Source organism: Alexandromys fortis, unplaced genomic scaffold (genome assembly GCF_014885135.2).
Source record: "Alexandromys fortis isolate MF-2015 unplaced genomic scaffold, M_Fortis_MF-2015_v1.1 scaffold_13, whole genome shotgun sequence".
NCBI classification, from domain to species: Eukaryota; Metazoa; Chordata; class Mammalia; order Rodentia; family Cricetidae; genus Alexandromys; species Alexandromys fortis.
In genome coordinates this window covers 15,069,131-15,086,276 of record NW_026067908.1, presented here as the reverse complement: position 1 = coordinate 15,086,276, position 17,146 = coordinate 15,069,131, and the positions used below count along the sequence as shown (strand labels likewise).

General features: G+C 39.9%; 1 protein-coding gene and 1 long non-coding RNA gene across 6 annotated transcripts in view; one reads left to right on the top strand and one right to left on the bottom strand.

The window, feature by feature from the left end:
• CUNH1orf87 (chromosome unknown C1orf87 homolog) overlaps positions 1-17,146 on the bottom strand; it is a 99,065-nt gene that overhangs the window by 30,310 nt on the left and 51,609 nt on the right. For 3 of the 5 annotated variants that reach the window (XM_050136424.1, XM_050136425.1, XM_050136426.1), the window contains exons 10-12: positions 11,591-11,664; positions 8,326-8,533; positions 1,856-3,963 (exon numbers count right to left, since the gene is read on the bottom strand). In XM_050136424.1, coding sequence (XP_049992381.1) covers positions 3,803-3,963; positions 8,326-8,533; positions 11,591-11,664 — 443 coding nt within the window. In that variant the 3' untranslated portion in view covers positions 1,856-3,802. Of the gene's footprint in view, positions 1-1,855; positions 3,964-8,325; positions 8,534-11,590; positions 11,665-17,146 lie in introns of those variants that run through there. The other 2 variants (XR_007590768.1, XR_007590769.1) reach the window with 1 other exon arrangement.
• The window catches only part of LOC126498073 (uncharacterized), a 16,318-nt gene continuing 13,960 nt past the window's right edge, over positions 14,789-17,146 (top strand). The window contains exons 1-2 of the long non-coding RNA XR_007590770.1: positions 14,789-15,240; positions 15,743-15,864. This is a non-coding gene — a long non-coding RNA (uncharacterized lncRNA). The remainder of the gene's footprint in view (positions 15,241-15,742; positions 15,865-17,146) is intronic.

Sequence of the window (17,146 nt, the reverse complement as noted above, 5' to 3'; positions counted from 1 at the left end):
GCTTGGATTTGCTGCCAGGCTTGCTGAAGACTCGGGTAAGTCATTCTGGAGTGTTCTGCAAGTTGTTTGCTGCCACTGTGGCCTGCACGGCTTTGCTGGACATGGAGTTTGCACAACAGTTTTCCAGTCCTGACTTGGTCCTTCTCACTAGGGCTATTAGAACTATGTGACTACAGTAATACCTTGAGCCTGTTTCTCAACTGTGAGAGGTACATAGTAATGCCAACCTCTTTTATGTACTATGAAGAAAAATCACAGGCAGGAGAGTAATGTAAAATATAGTTTCTGCTGACCAGAAAGGACCCCTGTGAATGAGCCAGCTCCTAATTAATTTCAGTATCTGGAAAAGACTAATGATTAGGCCCATAGCTTGAAGGTAAAGGGAAATACTGTATAAAATCAAAACACACTCTCACTTCCTCTGTGGCACTTCTCTGAAGTGTGCAAGATATAGTGCTAAGCTACTGATACTTAGCACTATATCTTGCTCATTTAATATGAATGGAATGCTATTTTTCTGTTACGTATTAAATTGCTCAAGGCTATATGGTATAAGAGAGTCTGCCCTTGGTGAGATGGTGCCTTTGTCTTCTTCTTTCTTCATCTTTGAAGCTTCCAGTGCTTGGAAAATTAGAATACACACACATGTACCACTGGATTGTCTCTAAGAAACTTACTATACACCATCACTCGCTGCAGGAAGCTTGTCACTCAACAGACATCAGGCTTTACTTCTCCATGCTTATTAGAATTCCACAATGACACGCAGGGAGAATACAACATGCTATCTGAGAATAATACAAAACAACAGAGGCCACAATGACATTCTTAAGCATAAGAACATCATATTGATACTTATGTCCATTTTGGCTTCAAAGAAGACATCATATCTCCTCTACTAATCTATTGTGACCTTGATAATATGCTTCTCTCTGAAGGTCAATTTTGTTTCTTTAATTTTTACTTAGATAATAGTAATGAGTATATACACATAACACATACATACCCAGGCAGAAACACACACACACATACACAAACCATTCAATTCTAGCCATAATTCTAACTATCCTATGGTCATGTGGTCTGGCTTAATTCGAAATCATATCAGGTAGCTTTAGTTATAACCCCCATTCCCATTTCCGATTCCCCTTTTTAATTTTCCACATATTCATCCCCCTGCATTTTTGATCATTAGCAGTAAGTTCCATTTCCCTTTGCCATATTGAAGTCGAACCCAATATCTCTCCTCTAGGGCAAAACTCTCTTGCAGTAGTCCCTATGCCACTTTGACAGTTCTAAATAAAGCAAGTCTTACTGTTCTTTTAAAAATAATATACTCTCGCCGGGCAGTGGTTGTGCATACCTTTAATACCAACACTTGGGAGGCAGGTGCAGGTGGATCTCTGTGAGTTCAAGGCCAGCCTGGTTTACAAGAGCTAGTTGAAGGACAGGCTCCAAAGCTAGAGAGAAACTCTGTCTTGAGAAAAAAAAATATATATATCTCCCATTAATTCTTGAAGAATTTCATACAACATATTTTGACCATATTTACTCCCATTTCTTCCTGTAACAGTTTACAGATCCACCCTCCCCCTTCCTCCCACACTACTTCATGTCTCTGTTTTAAAACAACACACAGACACAAACACACACACAGACACACACACGACTTGGGGATAAAGCAGTGAAGAACACTAGACAGGAGGTGATTCAAAAGCAATTGTTATTTGACACTAGAAGAACAAAATACATATCAAAATTTGTTTTAGTATGGCAATGGCCTGATTCCCCTCTGTTACACAGCACAGACCATTTGTTCAGGTTTTTTTTTTTTTAGATTTCCTGAGAGTTCATGTTTCCTATATGTGAGGAGCTGTAAAAATGGCATTGTTTCCAGTGTTTATCACACTCTTACAAGGAGGTCCAATTACTTCCTTCTTGTAGATGAAGAGACTGAAGTGTGGGGAGATCAAGCCACTGCCAAATCTACTGTGTATTGAATGGCTTTTTGCTGTTTTTAGAGCCTGCTCCTCTTCTATTATTGGTGTAGTCTGGATGGTGAGGGTGGGAGCTGTGGGTTATGAGCTGGCCATGGTTTCGCTCTGTAAAGAAGCATTCATCCAGCCAATACTGTTGGAGAACTAGTTACATTCCACCTGTAGGCACACAATTCTGAGAACACCTGTTACACTGCAGTCTATAGAAAATGAGCCCCATCCATGTACATTAGTTTTTACTAAGGCAACAGATTCTATCCCCGCTGGATGGGGATAGAAAATCTGAGCAACAGCAAAACTTGTGATGTTGGCAATTATGACGGAGTTTATTAATCTAATCTCAAATTAAATATGGGGGTCCCTCTATCCCAGCTGCCTTTCCTGCCCTCCTGCCTAGAGATAAAGGCTCTACCAGGATCCAGAGCTCCCCATGGAAGCCACCTCTATCTGGCAAGTGATTAGCACAGCCTGGCACTTTCTTACTCTTTACTTTTCTAAGCATATTTGCTTGTCTGTGAAATGGACCTATGAGACATCTTATTGAAATACCAAAGTTGGGGGAATGAAATGTCAACTTCCTGGTACTTAGCAGTTGCATGGAACCATTAGACCTAAAACCCTCATTTTCTTCACTTGGCAAGTTGGCATAGTGAGAAAGCTATTTCTGTCTTTACTCTCTCTACTTAATAAAGCAGGTCTAGGAGTTCCAGGAGTTAAGCTAGTATAGAGTTTATTTGAATGGCTCTAGGTTATTTTGCTCTTGGAAGTTTGTTCATGCGATATCATCATGAGGGAACTCACTAGAAAATGGACAGCATGGCATGCTCAGAGGTTATTTTGTTTGATGTTTCCCTAGCCTGGGTGATCTATCTTATTCATTTTATCTCCCATACCATTCAAGGTTAGCAACCAAATTAGTTTGCATTGGTGATGTTCCCGGGGGTGGCTTATCTCGGAAGTCTTCAGTGAACCCATGGCTATCTCTGTTGTGCTTAGGAAGGGAAGAGCTGAAGAACATATTCAAGATAGAACTCTGTGGTTCATGGAAACTCTACCAGGTTTTCCTGCCCTGAGAGAGCAGAACATGTCCCAAAGTCTAAGTCCAGGCATCCTTCCTTAATACTTCTCTCAAGGATTTTGGGAAATATCCCTGAAGACACTGGTCACATTGCTCTGGAAAAAATGCTGGACTTATATAGAAAACTCTAACTTAAAATTATTGTCCTGCTTACTGTTCAGTGTCAATACTTCTATTTTTCTTGTAGTGGAAATCCTTCCTAGAATAGTGACTAGCATATGAACCTATTTGCCTACATGGGAAATTATGTATTGGAGCCCAAAGGAATCTCAGACAGTAAGACTATAGGTTGAAGGCCAGTCTGGACTATATATTTAGACCCTGTCTCCAAACACCCAACAAAAATATTTATTTAGTTGACTCTTCATTAGATATTCTGGTGAGTTAACACCATCTTGCATGCTTTTTGACACATGAACTCATGTTGTTTACAAAAGCAGTTAGCAATGTAGAAAAAAGCATCAAACACATCGATAATAAGCTCTATAAGAACAGAAGAGCAAGTTAAGTGATTGGACTCTTGTTAGATCAGAAGAGAAAACCAGATTTCTCTGATCATGTGAACAGCTCCTCCTAATATCCAAATCCAAGGCAAACGTAGGTAGAACAACTATATCTGTCTCATCTCAGACAGAGCCTCTATCCCAGCATGCAGACTGAGGAAAAGCACAAGTTCAGGTAATGGGAAGATGAAAGAAACATCTGGTCTCAGAGTGCATGCTTGTTTTTACAGCTCCTTCAAGTACCGCAGTGCTGGTTCTAAGATTATGTTTTCTCCAGAACGGAATCTCCGCAAGGCCAGGTCAATTCTCTGAGGACTCAGGGACAAGTTGTAAATGAGATTGTAGTTGTGGATGAGGCGTCTGGCTCTTTCCTTTTCCAGAACTCCTGTGATGACATTGGTAGATTATTTTTTTTTTTAATGAGGAAGGAAGAATCAAGGAAAGATATAGGTTAGCTTGAATGAGTTATAGGTAGATGTTAAACACTAATGTTTTAAGACTTTAAGATCTCCTGAGTGCATTGGGAGCATGAGGACCTTGAGAAAAAGTTGAAGGGGAAGGGAGAAGCAGGGAAGGGAGCAGAGAAAATATAGAGCTCAATAAAAATTGATTTAAAAAGATTCTTTAAATTAGCCTAAGACATTTAGAGTCTTGGATATGACTTATAGATCTTAGGGAGTGACTTCAGGGTAGAATAAAGCAGATGGGTCCAGTAACACCACACATATGTTCTAAAGAATTCAAGCTCATTCTTTAAATCCATACATCTTAGGGCAAATTTTCACAGAAGTGGGGTGCCTGTTAAAAGTGTTCATAAATATATGATTTCTTTTTCTGTGGATATTCTGAAATATGTAGGCATTAAAGTGCTCCTTCTTGACACACATTCCCTGTGTCTCTCTCCCACTAACCTGTGTGATAGAACTCAATGATGACAACATTAGCATGCTTTCTGCCTGAAGGTTGGGTGATAGCCACAGAGAGGACTGTAAGTGCAGGCCACAGTATTACTGATGATCACGAACTGATTCATAAGCTCGAAATGGAAGCTTAGATATGTTGGTTGCTGCACTTAAGATGCAGGGAAATAATTCTGTTGCCTGGGGAAGCTTTCCAAACCATGAGGAAGATAAGCTATGATTAACTGAAGTGGAACAATAAATACAACAATGACTATTTTCCCACAAAATAGCCCATGCCTCAAACTCCATTCCAAGCATTTTACAATATTGATTTATTTGACCTTAACCATGACTCATTTCATAAAAGGAGAAACTGAGTCCTAGAGTTGTTCAATCATTTGCTTAAGGGTGCCCAAAGTAAACTACTATATCGCATGAAATGAAGGTACGATATTCAATATGAGTCATATGATCTACTACTTGTGTTCTTTGAACTGTGAAATCTATGCCATAAAGTCCCCCACCACCACCACAAAACAAAAGCTTTCCAATATGTTTAAGGATTAAAGGTGTACTCCTCATGTCCTGGTAAATTTTGACTTTCCACTTGACAAACCTAGGATCACCTTAGAAGAGTCTTGGTTAAGAATTACCTAAATCAAGTTAGCACACAGTCATGCCTTTGGGATTTTCTGAATTGTTAATTGAAGTAGGAAGATCCACCTCATTGTGAGTGGCACCATCCCTGGGCAGGGGGATCTGAACAGTCTTAATGGTGGGGAACATTGCCTGGTAGAGTCTAGGCTAGAATCTATATCTCTGGATCCAAAATAAGCAACACCTCATTCTTCTTCTAGTATGTCTTGAGAACTAGCTGTAGTAGAACATTGAGAAGACCTAGGTTTGAATTATGAATTAGATTCCCACTGGCCACTGCGTTATCACTTTGAGCTTGAGTTCTTCCCCTGGAAAGAAGGGCACTAACCCTTCAGCTTCTGGCCAATTTGAAAATTTAGAGATGAAAAGCATGAAATATCCAGGCCTGGGGAAAGAATGTCTTTTATAGCATTCTGCCTCTTTGACTTTATTATTTTCTATTTGGCCTTTGGTTCACTAAGTGAATTCTTAGTATACCATTTGCTCTTTCTTTAGAATACTTGTCATTCCTTGTTTCTTCTCTTCAAGGCTATTTTTTTCACAAGCCCCATTAGAGAATCAGCTCAGTGGGTTCCCAGAAACCCTGATTTGATGATGGATGGCCTGCCTGGATGCTGGATAGGGAATGCGGTGGCCTACTTAGCTCCTTGCACATAATAAAGAACAGTGAGTCATCTGTGGGCAGAGCAGGTGTTGTCAGCTCCGCATCTAGAAAAGGCCTCCAGGGTCTGTGAAATGCTGTGGCTAATGAACCAACAGCGTGACCTTAGTTAATCCGCTTTCCCATTAAAGACAGTAGTAGATGTTCCCAGATCTGGCTGATACATTCTTTGGCTCTTGAGCAACTAGCAAACTTCATAGAAACGGAGAAAACAGGCACAAACAGTGAAGGGGGCATGAAAAAGGCATCTCACGGCCATCAGCATCTGTCCCCAAAGTCAGCAAAACTACATTTTTTTTTTCTTAGACTGTTTCATTCCTATGAGAAAGGTCTAAATCTTTGGGGAGTTTCCTAGCAACTAAGTTTAGGATCCGGCATCCATTATCCATTATCATGATTTGACATTTTATTTAGAAATGTCTTTTCTTTCTACTCAGTGTATAGCTCTGCGCAGGGTTGCTTCAATAACCTTTTATTCTCCCCTCTGCCCCAGAGAAATCTTCACTAACTCATATAGCTCAGCTTTCTTGATGACCTTCTCTGGTTGATCTTTTGATGGATTCTGGTAAAGGAGGAGGCTTCATCTTCGCTCCCAGGATTCAGGTAGAGTCTCAACGTCACCATGTGTCTAAGGACCTAATGGAAACCTCCAGGTCTGTCTTGTTCATCCCCTTTCCCTGTTGCAAGTCAGCTCACCTCCTAACATTTGTAGAAGTTGGTTTCAACATAGCGTAACCTCTTAACATCACCAAAGTTTTCCTTATATCATGTTGCAGGTCTAGCTATGCCCCCCTGCCCCAGTACTGTCTCTGGTACTTTAGCTCATACTATATGCCAACCTTCCTTTCATAGCTTGTATCTTTCCTTTTTATATTACCAATTTCAATTGATATATATATTTATGGAGTACCCTATGATGGTCTGCTAAAAAATAAAACTTTGTAAAATATAATCAGAGTAGGCATATTTATCTCAAATATTATCACTTCTTATTGAGGGAATTATCCAGAATTCCTTCTTTTTGGATTATTTGAAGCACGTAGTATATTAGAACTCTTCCTCATATCTCATAGTAACCAAGCACCTGGTGTCTTTCCTTTGGACTACTTAATTCTCAATTCTTCTTTTAACCAAGAAACTTTATTATATATTATCTCTTTGCTTTTCCTTTGTAATGCTGTTAACTACTGCAAGTCTCTGTATCTTACCTAGAACTCTGTCCTTGAGGACAGAAGCTGCGACTCAGTCTCTTTGGTTTTCTTCCTGGTCTAGACTCTAACACAGTGCTGGGGTCATTAGAAGATTTTTTTTTTTTGATTTTCGAGATAGGGTTTCTCTGTAGCTTTTTGATTCCTGTCCTGGAACTAGATCTTCTAGACCAGGCTGGCCTCGAACTCACAGAGATCCGCCTGCCTCTGCCTCCTGAGTGCTGGGATTAAAGGCGTGCGCCACCACCGCCTGGCTCATTAGAAGATTTTTAATACGTATTTTATTATTCAGTCAGCTTAATCTTGTATGTAAAGTTCTCAGCTCTTTCTAAATTTCTTTTTCTTTCTTCCTTTCACATAATTATTGAAAAAAAATTGGCATATTATATAATTATATTTCAGGAGATCTAAAATTGTATTAGAAATTCAAAACAGAAAAAACACAAAGAGACTAAAGACATTGCTATTTTCATATAAGTGCTTTTACAGGGCATGCCTGCACTAAACCATTGGTGATCATTTTAACATTAATAAAGCCTTTGCTGTTCCCACAAAAAAAGTCTTCTTTCTCTGAATGCCCACATGGAACAATCTAAGAGCCTGTGTCACCTCGCATGGTGTACTTGGTTATTTATAGACATACAGTCTTTTATTTCCTCCAAACTAAAGAAAAACTGTTTGAAAAAATTAAGCTAGTTTCAGTCAGTAGAAAAAAAAATACTGTCTACTAGTGAAGGAGCAATAACCTTCAAGTAAAATATACGTGATATCAATATGATGGTAGATGTTCAAGAGGCTGGCAAAGCCAGATGAAGTCTGCCCTAGATCCATCTCAAGTCTCAGAGAAGAGTGATTGGATTCTAGTTTAAATAATATTGCTGGGAAGGAGACTGGGCAGACACAGGACTTGGACAAATGGGAAAGTAAGTCATACCCGGGGAAAGGCAAGGACTGTGCAAGGAATGCTAAGAGTAAAAATGGTAGAGGAGACAACTCAGGCCCGCAGACACTAGGTTTCAACTTGCTAAGTAGTTTGGAGTTTCTCTTGAAAGCAGAAGGATTTAGGGAAATGGCGAGAATGAAGCCTGTGTTAAACTGGTGGAAGAGTGGAGGTAAGGAATAAGAAACACAATGCCATTTTCAGTCATCTCATGGGTAATTCTTCTTTGATTTATCTTCGTGTTTTCTGATTGTGCCAGGCACCTGTTTTCCAGATAAAATGTTCTATTTACTTATACAATGGAAATAAGCCAGACATTTATGTGTAGGTGAGACCACAAATAGAGATAGGCTAGTGGACTTTGGAATCCATACTTTACCTGTGTTGCTCAGGTCACATAAGTAGAGGGTGTTTTCCAGCTTTCTGAACCTGTCTATCCACAGCTCAGGTTGTTCAGCCTCCTTTATCATGGCTGGTCTCAAATCAGGCTGAGAGACTGGACTTTTCTTAAAGGAGTTCACTGGTTCTTGTGAGGCTGAAATCATAGTGGTAGGGTTTTCCGGCCAGAGTTTCTCTTCTGGAGTTTTCTACCAAAACAACATAAGCATCTCACTGGCACACATTCAGTACCCAGAGCTCCAGACTGTTGGCCAAAGACGAGGCCACACAAGTAGAAAGATTTATTGCAAGTTCTGCCTTTGGAAAGCAAGGGAGAGTCTCATGTATTTGTCAGCCCAAGGCTCTCTCTGCCAAGTTTTTGCTGAATGCAAACATGGTGAGTTTTTCTTTCTTTGAGAAAGGTGACATCATCACTTTTGTCCAGTTTTCTGCTTTGAAACAGGCAAAGGACTTGGGACCTGATTGACAGATCTGATGTCCTTTTCTAAGGGTACTAGAGGAATCTACATGGACTGAGCTTCTGAGAAAAGTCACTACTTCTGCAGTGGTTTGTGGCGAATGGGTGACTGGCACAATAATAGTGTCCTTTGGCCTGTGGGCCAAGTTTCAAGAATGACTAAGTTTCTCTCTGACTATAATTTAACAAAGGAGATAGAAGCTCAGAATGGACAAGAGACTTTTAAAATTGTGCAGGCCTCATACTAGACCCAAAACGATAAGCAGGGCATAGAAGTGATGCCTAGCTCCCTTCAATATCCTAATCTCATGCCTATGACAGAACAAAGAAGTGTGATGAAATAGACAAATGAGACCCTGTGGTGCCAAGTAAGTAAGACATCCTGGCAGCTTCTGTGAATGTCTGTGGCCTGATTAGCACTACTCCGGGCTTTCGGGAAACTCACCTCTTGCCTGTCTAGTCCATGTGGTTATAGGAAGAAACACCATATATGGTCTAAGGCTGGGCATCCAATACAGAACAATTAGTACACCTGTTGTCCAGCAGAAAGGGGGCAGGGAACATGAAGCTCACAGTAAAGATAAGAAAGCTTGCTTATGTTTGACTCCTTGGTTTAGTTCATGTTACACTTCTGTCCATATTTAACACAGTACAATTTTCTGGTTTGTTTTTTTTCAGTTAATTAAGATATAGAGTTTGTTCTGTTCATCACAGTCTAAAATGTTCACCATAAAACAATACCTCTGATTTGTACCATCTGAGTTCCCTTAACCTTCAAATAGCCGAAGCTTTGCAGTTCTTTCCCATGTCAAACTTATCAATTGGAAGTGGTATGCACCCCACACTCCGGAGAGGAATGGCTGTAACAAGTTCGCCTGTGAGCTGGTTAACAGACATGGATGAGGTTGCTCCTGGGGAATGCGAAGAATTTTTTTGTTTGAAATACTAGAACACTGTGTGAAATTGCGCTGACACAGTTGACAGGAAACTGGTAAATTTTCAGGATGAATATAAAATAATTTTGTTTTCATAAAATTAACTTTGGGACAAAGAAAACTTTCACACAGTAAAATAAAATAGTGATTCTTAGGCCTTTTTAGAGATTTGGGCAACTTGAGAAATGGCAAAAGTTTTAGAGAAATCTGTTCATTTACTATACTTGCATACATGGATTTTTTTAATCAAAAAGTCCAGTTTTATTTATTCATTTTTAATTTCTTTGGGTATTTCCCTACTCTCTGATAATTAAAGACAAGGGGAAGTAGAGACTGTGTGAACCCAAACCAGGCCCAGTGAAGGAGCAAGTAACTAACATAGCTTATATGATTTTTCTGTGCCAGGAGAAGTCCAAATTCTTGCATGGTCCAGTGGACATTAGTATTCTTTTTGCAAATTTCTCTGCTTATCCTTTTCAGTATTACATGGGCATTTTTTTTCTCCAGACACATAAAGCCTGGCAACTGAAGATATCTTTTGTCTTTATCTCTTTATAATGTTATTCCCTTGGTTACAGAAGCCCTTTTTGATGCTCGCACCTGAAATAATTGAGCTCCTATGAAACTTGCAAGACCCATCTCAAATCCTATTTCTTGTACTGAGTTCCTTTGTAGACCAGGATGAGCAAGAGTTTATTCTTCGTCACCCGTTTGCCTGTCCAGGCGCTCACAATTCAATATTATATTTGTCTAAGTATCTATTGCCCTAGAGGTAGTTATTGATGTATCATCAAGGTCATATGAGATAGTTACTGAAAAATCTCAAAAATCTGGGTACTGCCTAACAAAAGTTTTTAATACGTGCTTGTTGGGTAAGTATGTCAATGAATGAATCAATGAATAGACATATGGGATGAATTATTTTCTCTGGTATCATAGGAAAGCTGTTTTATCAATCCCCTTCTTCGCATCCTTTTTAAAAATGTGGGACAATGAAGACTGATTATACAAGGATGTGAGAAAAGTCAATTATTATGGAAAAGCAAAAAAAGCCCCTTCAACAGGAGGCAAAATAAAAGAGCAAAATGTATTTTTTATAATCTTATTCACAACAGATTTAACACTCAAGGAAAAAGCATTTGTGGTTGTTTTTTGCATGGCAAGATGCTTGCCAAAATGGATACTGTTTTCTAAAATATTTCCATGTGTGAAGTGCATGAAGAGGCCTCCCATCACTTTAAGACAAATCATGTTCTAATCTGGACATTTCAAAACAGCAACAATTGAAAAGCCCATGCTGCTTTTCAATTCTTCAAAATTTTCTCGCTAACTGCTGAGAATATTAAGGTGGATTTTCAACCATTTGCTAGATAGTTGTTTTCTTATTTTTTGTTTTTCTTTTTTTCTTTTAAAATTAGAGAAATTCTTAAATTTTAAGAAGTGATCCCTTAGGGAAAGGACACTCTCAGGTTCTGGAAGCCGGCGTTAAGCTATTAAAATGGTCTTCTGGCCACCCTTTAGACTGATGACAACTGGTAGCCATAAGGTTTGGAAGCTCACCTGTACATATGCAACAAAAACAATTGCTTGGGGCACATGACAACTCCATCACTGAGCAAGGGCAAGAGTCTTCCACATACTAACCAGGATGGGAACTAAACATATCATATTTAAGGAGTTAATTTGTCTCCTTTCCATGTGAGGCAGGTCCTAAAGAGAGTCTGACAGCAAGGTGTAGGGTGGGAATAAAGAACCCATAGGGGAGGGTGGGCTTCCAGCCTAGCAAGAGGTGGGAGGATGCAGTCAGGGTTCACCAAGGCCCTCCCAAGAGCCCCACATGCCCAGATGCATACCACATGTTCAGTTTTGCTTTGGGGTCTCTCAGGGACTTCGACCAAGGCCCCTGGGGTTTTCCTTTCATTTTTTCCTAACAAGAAAAACAAAGAGAAAGAGGAGGGTTGAATTTGGCATGCACATTTAACATATACATACATATGAGGAAATGCAGCTCTGTGGTTCTGTTGGGTGGTTTGCATTGTGCTAGGCAACAGGGAGACCCTTAGTGGATAAAAAGGCAAGTTTTCTACCTGTGAATTTCCACATAGTTTCTCAGACAAACTATTCAAGCACAATTATTATACATACCACAGAAAGGAAATATATGGACATAGGAAAACATTTCAGTTTATTTAGAAGCAGTAGAAGCCGCGGGGAGGGATTATTCTTGGAGGAAGTGAGGCAAACTGATGACTGGAGGAATGAGCAGGAGTCATTTGGACAAAGGCACTGTGATGGCGCCCGTGAAGCAAAGTTGTGGACCAGCTGAGTACAACCTGTAGAAGGACCTGAACCAGAAAATCCTATGCAGCTTAATGAGACTGACAGTCTCTTCCTGTGACTCTGTCCTTTAGAACATAAGCTCTGCACTCCCTTTCCCATCATCTGTGTGTACACATCCCATTCCCAGGATGTTGGCTGCTGCCTTCATGAATAAGGTCAGTTTGCTTTAGTTGCAGAACAACCAACCTTCTGCTCAATCCTCCCTAGCCTAGGGAGGATTTTACTGATTCTCAATCCCTGTGACTATCCCAGAGTGCTGAGTGATATTTGATAGGTCACTAACAAACATACATTAGTTCTCAGTTGGGTCTCATTATTTTTAATAAAAAGGAGCCAAAATAAGCAAAGTTGGAAGGGGACAATGTAACACAGTGGGCAAGAATGTCAGTTCTGAGGTGAAAGTCTTGGATTTAAATCCTAGATATTTTCCTTATGATATCTATGACCTTGAACAACCTATTCCACTTCTCTGTGCGTCTGTGTCAGAGGAAGGAATACACCTTGGGTAACTGCTAGTATTAAATGGGATTAGCTAGAACATAGCAAGTATTCAATAAGTGTTAAAAAGAATGAGGAATGTTTCCTAAATTTCCACAACAGGCCAAAAATCACCTTCGTAATACTCTATTAGCATTGAATTCCTGGATCAATATGAATTATGTTTTTCAATTACTTTTTGTATGTTGGTGTTCACATATGCATAGTAAATGTGGGTATACATGTTTGTGTGTGTGCATATGTATTGATGCACTATGAACACGAGTACATGTTTGTGTAGTGGCCAGAGGCATCTTCCTCAGTCACTCTTCAACTTATACCATCTTATATTTTTGAGGCAGGGTCTCTCCTAGAATCTAGAACTTACCATTTAGCTAGACTGACTGCCACAGTCCTTCTTGTCTCTGCATTCCCAGCTCTGTGGTTATAGCCATTCCATGCCCAGCTGGACCTGCTTTTTTTTTTTTTTTTTTTTTTTTTTTTTTTTTTTTACATAGGTGTTGGTAACCAAACTCAGGTGCTCCAGTTTGTAGAGCAAGCACTTTACAAATTAAGTCATCTCCCCAGTTCTTCTTCAGTTTGTTGATAAAGAAGAAAATGCAATTTCATATTCACCTGAAGCTTCAGGACCCAGCAGAGAATGGCCCTCCGAGCTTGCTCCTATATGAATGACAATGCACTATTATATCAAGTTTGGAAAATAGAGCCAGTAAGTGGGTAGCTCTTCTCCGATTCCTTCTCCAATGCTCTGAGAACATGGATGTGTCTCTGTAGTTCTTTATCTCTCATAACCTACCCAGATACCAAAGAATAAACTTCAACTGATACTGTGGCTGTTTGAATGTAATTGGCCCACCTAAGCTCATAGGAAGTGGCACTATTAGGAGGTGTGGCTTGACTGGAGTAGGTATGGTCTTGTTGGAGGAAGTGTGTCACTGTGTGGTCTTATATATGCACAGGCCACACCTGGTGTCTCAGTTCACTTTCTGTTGCCTGTGGATCAAGATGTAGAATTAAAATTAAAAAAGTTGTAGAATTCTTAGCTTCTTCTCCAGCACCATGTCTGCCTATATGCCACCGTATCCCACAATGATAGTGATCTCAACCTCTGAAATGTAAGCCGCCCAATTAAATGTTTTCCTATATAAGAGTTGCTGTGGTCATGGTGTCTCTTCATAGCAATAGAAACCCTAACTAAGACAGATGCTCACTGAAGGTTGTGATAGCAGTCCCTTTGAAGCAAATCTGAATTAATCTGTTGAGAATTTAAGTTATCCTGGGAACCCATGAACACCTACTTGCACTGAGATTTGTTCACTGCATCACATTTGTGAAAGAAAAGAATTTGCTCTTTATTGCAAGAAGAAATGCCCAGCTTACTCTGAAGCAGAAATGGACAGCTAAAGGGCCTCTAGCAAACCTGTATGGCACAGAGGCAGGGGTGTTGACTAACGGTCAGACAAACCTAACCATTAACCCTGTATTTTTCATCTACCAACAGTGAACTTTTGGACCAGTTCTTTCACCTGTGAAATTACAGGAACTTGCTGTAATACCATGAAGTTAAAATCATGTATGTAAAATAATCAACAATGGAAGATGTTTAACATTAGGCAAATCTCATTTCCCCAGAGGAAAAGATTTACCATACAGCATACCAAGCATTTTTCTGAGCATCAGTTAATGCATGACACTTTTTAGAATAAGACCTAGAACCTAGACTTATCTCTTTCTAGCTATTCCTTGCTGTCTGAGCCTTTCAAAGTTCCCTTAGGAGAATATATGAAAAGTCTGCTTAGTTTCATTTAATTTACCCCTTTTCCTTGTCATATCTGATGGTGTATACAAAGGTAATCACTTGCATATGTAAACATTGTTTAAAAGACCTGTGCTGGAGATCTCTTTTTCTTCTTCCTAACACAGCAGGAAGGGCAAATGAGAAACATCTGTCTAGTCAGCCAGTGGAAGATTTGCACTGGGGAAATAAACCCCACTGGCTTCTAGAAGTTTCCAAGCACGGGAAGGACCAGGATTTATAAGGCTGCCAGGAGAGTGTGATGTTCACACAGCCATCCTTCCTGTTTGCTCACACTGACTGTTGGAATCAGAACTCTTTGGGGCTGCTGTATCTTAGCCCAACCTGGGGAACTTTAAAAATAACCAGTGTGCAAATTATTCACAAGGCCAATTAAATCTTGATTTCAGGCAAGGATAATACTTTTAAAATGTGTTTTCTAGGCGATTAGAAAATAGAATGAAGCTGAGGGCACTTAATCCAAGTAAAAGCTTCTGGATTGATGACTTCTAATAAATGAAGCTTATGTGATCAGCAAACTAACATCTATCAAAAGTTTGCCACATAATCTAGAATAATTCTGTGAGGTGGAAATTATCTCTATTCCACAGATGACCTAACTAAGAAGATGAAAATTCCGGTTGTCTGCTAATATCAGAGGTGGTTGTAAGCCTGCTTCTAACTCGTTCATTCATGGAAGACATGGAAGTGTTTACCAGAAGCCGGCATTGTCTTGGGAAGGACACACAACAGTGAACAAGACGAGCTTTCTTCTCATGCAGTGTACATTCTAATTGTGAAGCTAGGAATCACAAACACAACAATGTCAGGTCCAGATATGTGCCATAACAACCAGACACAAATTCACAGGTAAGAACCACAGGTGGCACCAAGCAATTTGCGCAAGGCCTCCTAAGAAGTCACAATGAAATAGAATGCTCAATAGACAAAAAAACAAGGGAACAAACCATGCAAATGCCCGGGGGAAAGCACTTGGAAAATTACATGAAAAGCAAAGCCTTTGGCAGCAGTGCATAGTGTGTTCAACAATAGCTGCAAGGAGAGAGTTGGTGTAGCCCAAGGAAAAGCGAAGAAAAAACATGTGCTAAGAGTTACAAGATCTCCTGGCTGAGCCTTAGCACTGATGCCAACTTCTGGCCGTTTAGCTTTCAGCCCTCCCTCATTCCCTGGGAATTCTCCTCTTCCTTTACCCTCTTTGGAGATGGAAACTACATTTTGCTATGTAGGACCACTCAACTCAATCCAGTGCCCTGTGGTTTGGTAGGACTGATAAGCTGTTCCAGCTCTGAACTTGTTCTAGTTAATCTAAGCCTCTAACAATGTCTTAACCACTGTCTTTCTCGGTTCCAAGCTGGACATCAAACTTCATCACAGATCCAGTCATCTAGAAATGGAAAATTCCCATCAGTAACCGTGAGTCCATAACACAGAGCCACAATGGCCATTCTGCCCTCTCCGCCTGGATGCTCTTCAGTGAGTAACATTATCTGTTGTTGTCAGGCTCAAGTCACTCTGCACACTGCATAGTATCCAGCTCCTTAGCACATGCAGTTTCTTATTCTTCCTTTTTCTTTTTCTCCCTTTTTAAAGATGATTAAATAAATAAGTCAGAGTGCACTAAAGTAAATACTATAATAGACAGTTATTACGTATCTATAAAGCCAGTACTTCATCTGTGGCATGTGCTATGGGATGGACTGTGTTTCTGTAGCCCCTGTGTACTGATACTGTAAAGCCGGGTAGCTTGGATGTGACTGTATTTTGAGATAGGGCCTAAAAAAGTGATATGAAACTAAGAATGTTTGGGTAAGTACCAACACGATCTGACTGATGAGCTTAAAAGTTAAAGAAATCTGGTCCGAGAGGTGCTGGGATGCATGCAGGCAGAGGAAAAGTCCTGTGGAGGATGGTGCAAGCATCTTCCTGGTGCTGAGGAAGGGCTGAGCTATTACACTCTTCTTCATTCTCAGCAGGAGTTATATGTGAATTCGCAGGCACAGGAAAGCATTTAGAGGTCTTAGCATTATAATATGGGATTCTGTTTGCAATACAAGTATGCCAACCTTCCAAACTGTGGGGCACTTAAGACCCAGCGTCCCAGGATGTCCTGGGGAATGCTTTCTCTAACTCCCTGACTTTCATTAGAGATACCTGACCAGGTGAGTCAGAATACTGCCTTCTAGCTTTTTTTTATTTTTTATTTTTTTGACTTACACAGCTGAAATTTATTCTCTTGAAATTCTGTAGGACAGACATCAAAAATTAATATCACTGTAACAAATATTATGGAATATGGCTGGTTGGGTTGCCTGGGGGAGTCTTTTTTTCCCTTTGTTTCTTTTATCTCTGGTAACTGCGGGCCATTCTTTGGCTGTGGCCTCGTCAGTCATCTCTGCCACAGTGTTCTCATTCCATCCCCATATCTGGGTGTCTTTCTTCCTTCTTCTATGGATACCTGAGATTGTCATGAAGGCCTGTGTAGATAATTCCACGTGGTCTTCATTAAGAGTAACATCAAGACCTTAAATAATTACGTATGCAGTGTTGTGATTTTTATATGTGTTTTTCCATATAAGGTGGCATTCACAGGTTTTTTTTTTTGTATTTTAGACCTCCTTTTTATTTTATTTATTGACTCCTTTATTTATATAGATTTATTCGTACACATATTCAATAGGTACCCACAATCTGACAGGCGTTATTCTGAAGCTGAGCTTCTTAACAGAAAACTAGGGGAACAAAGATTTTATATTCT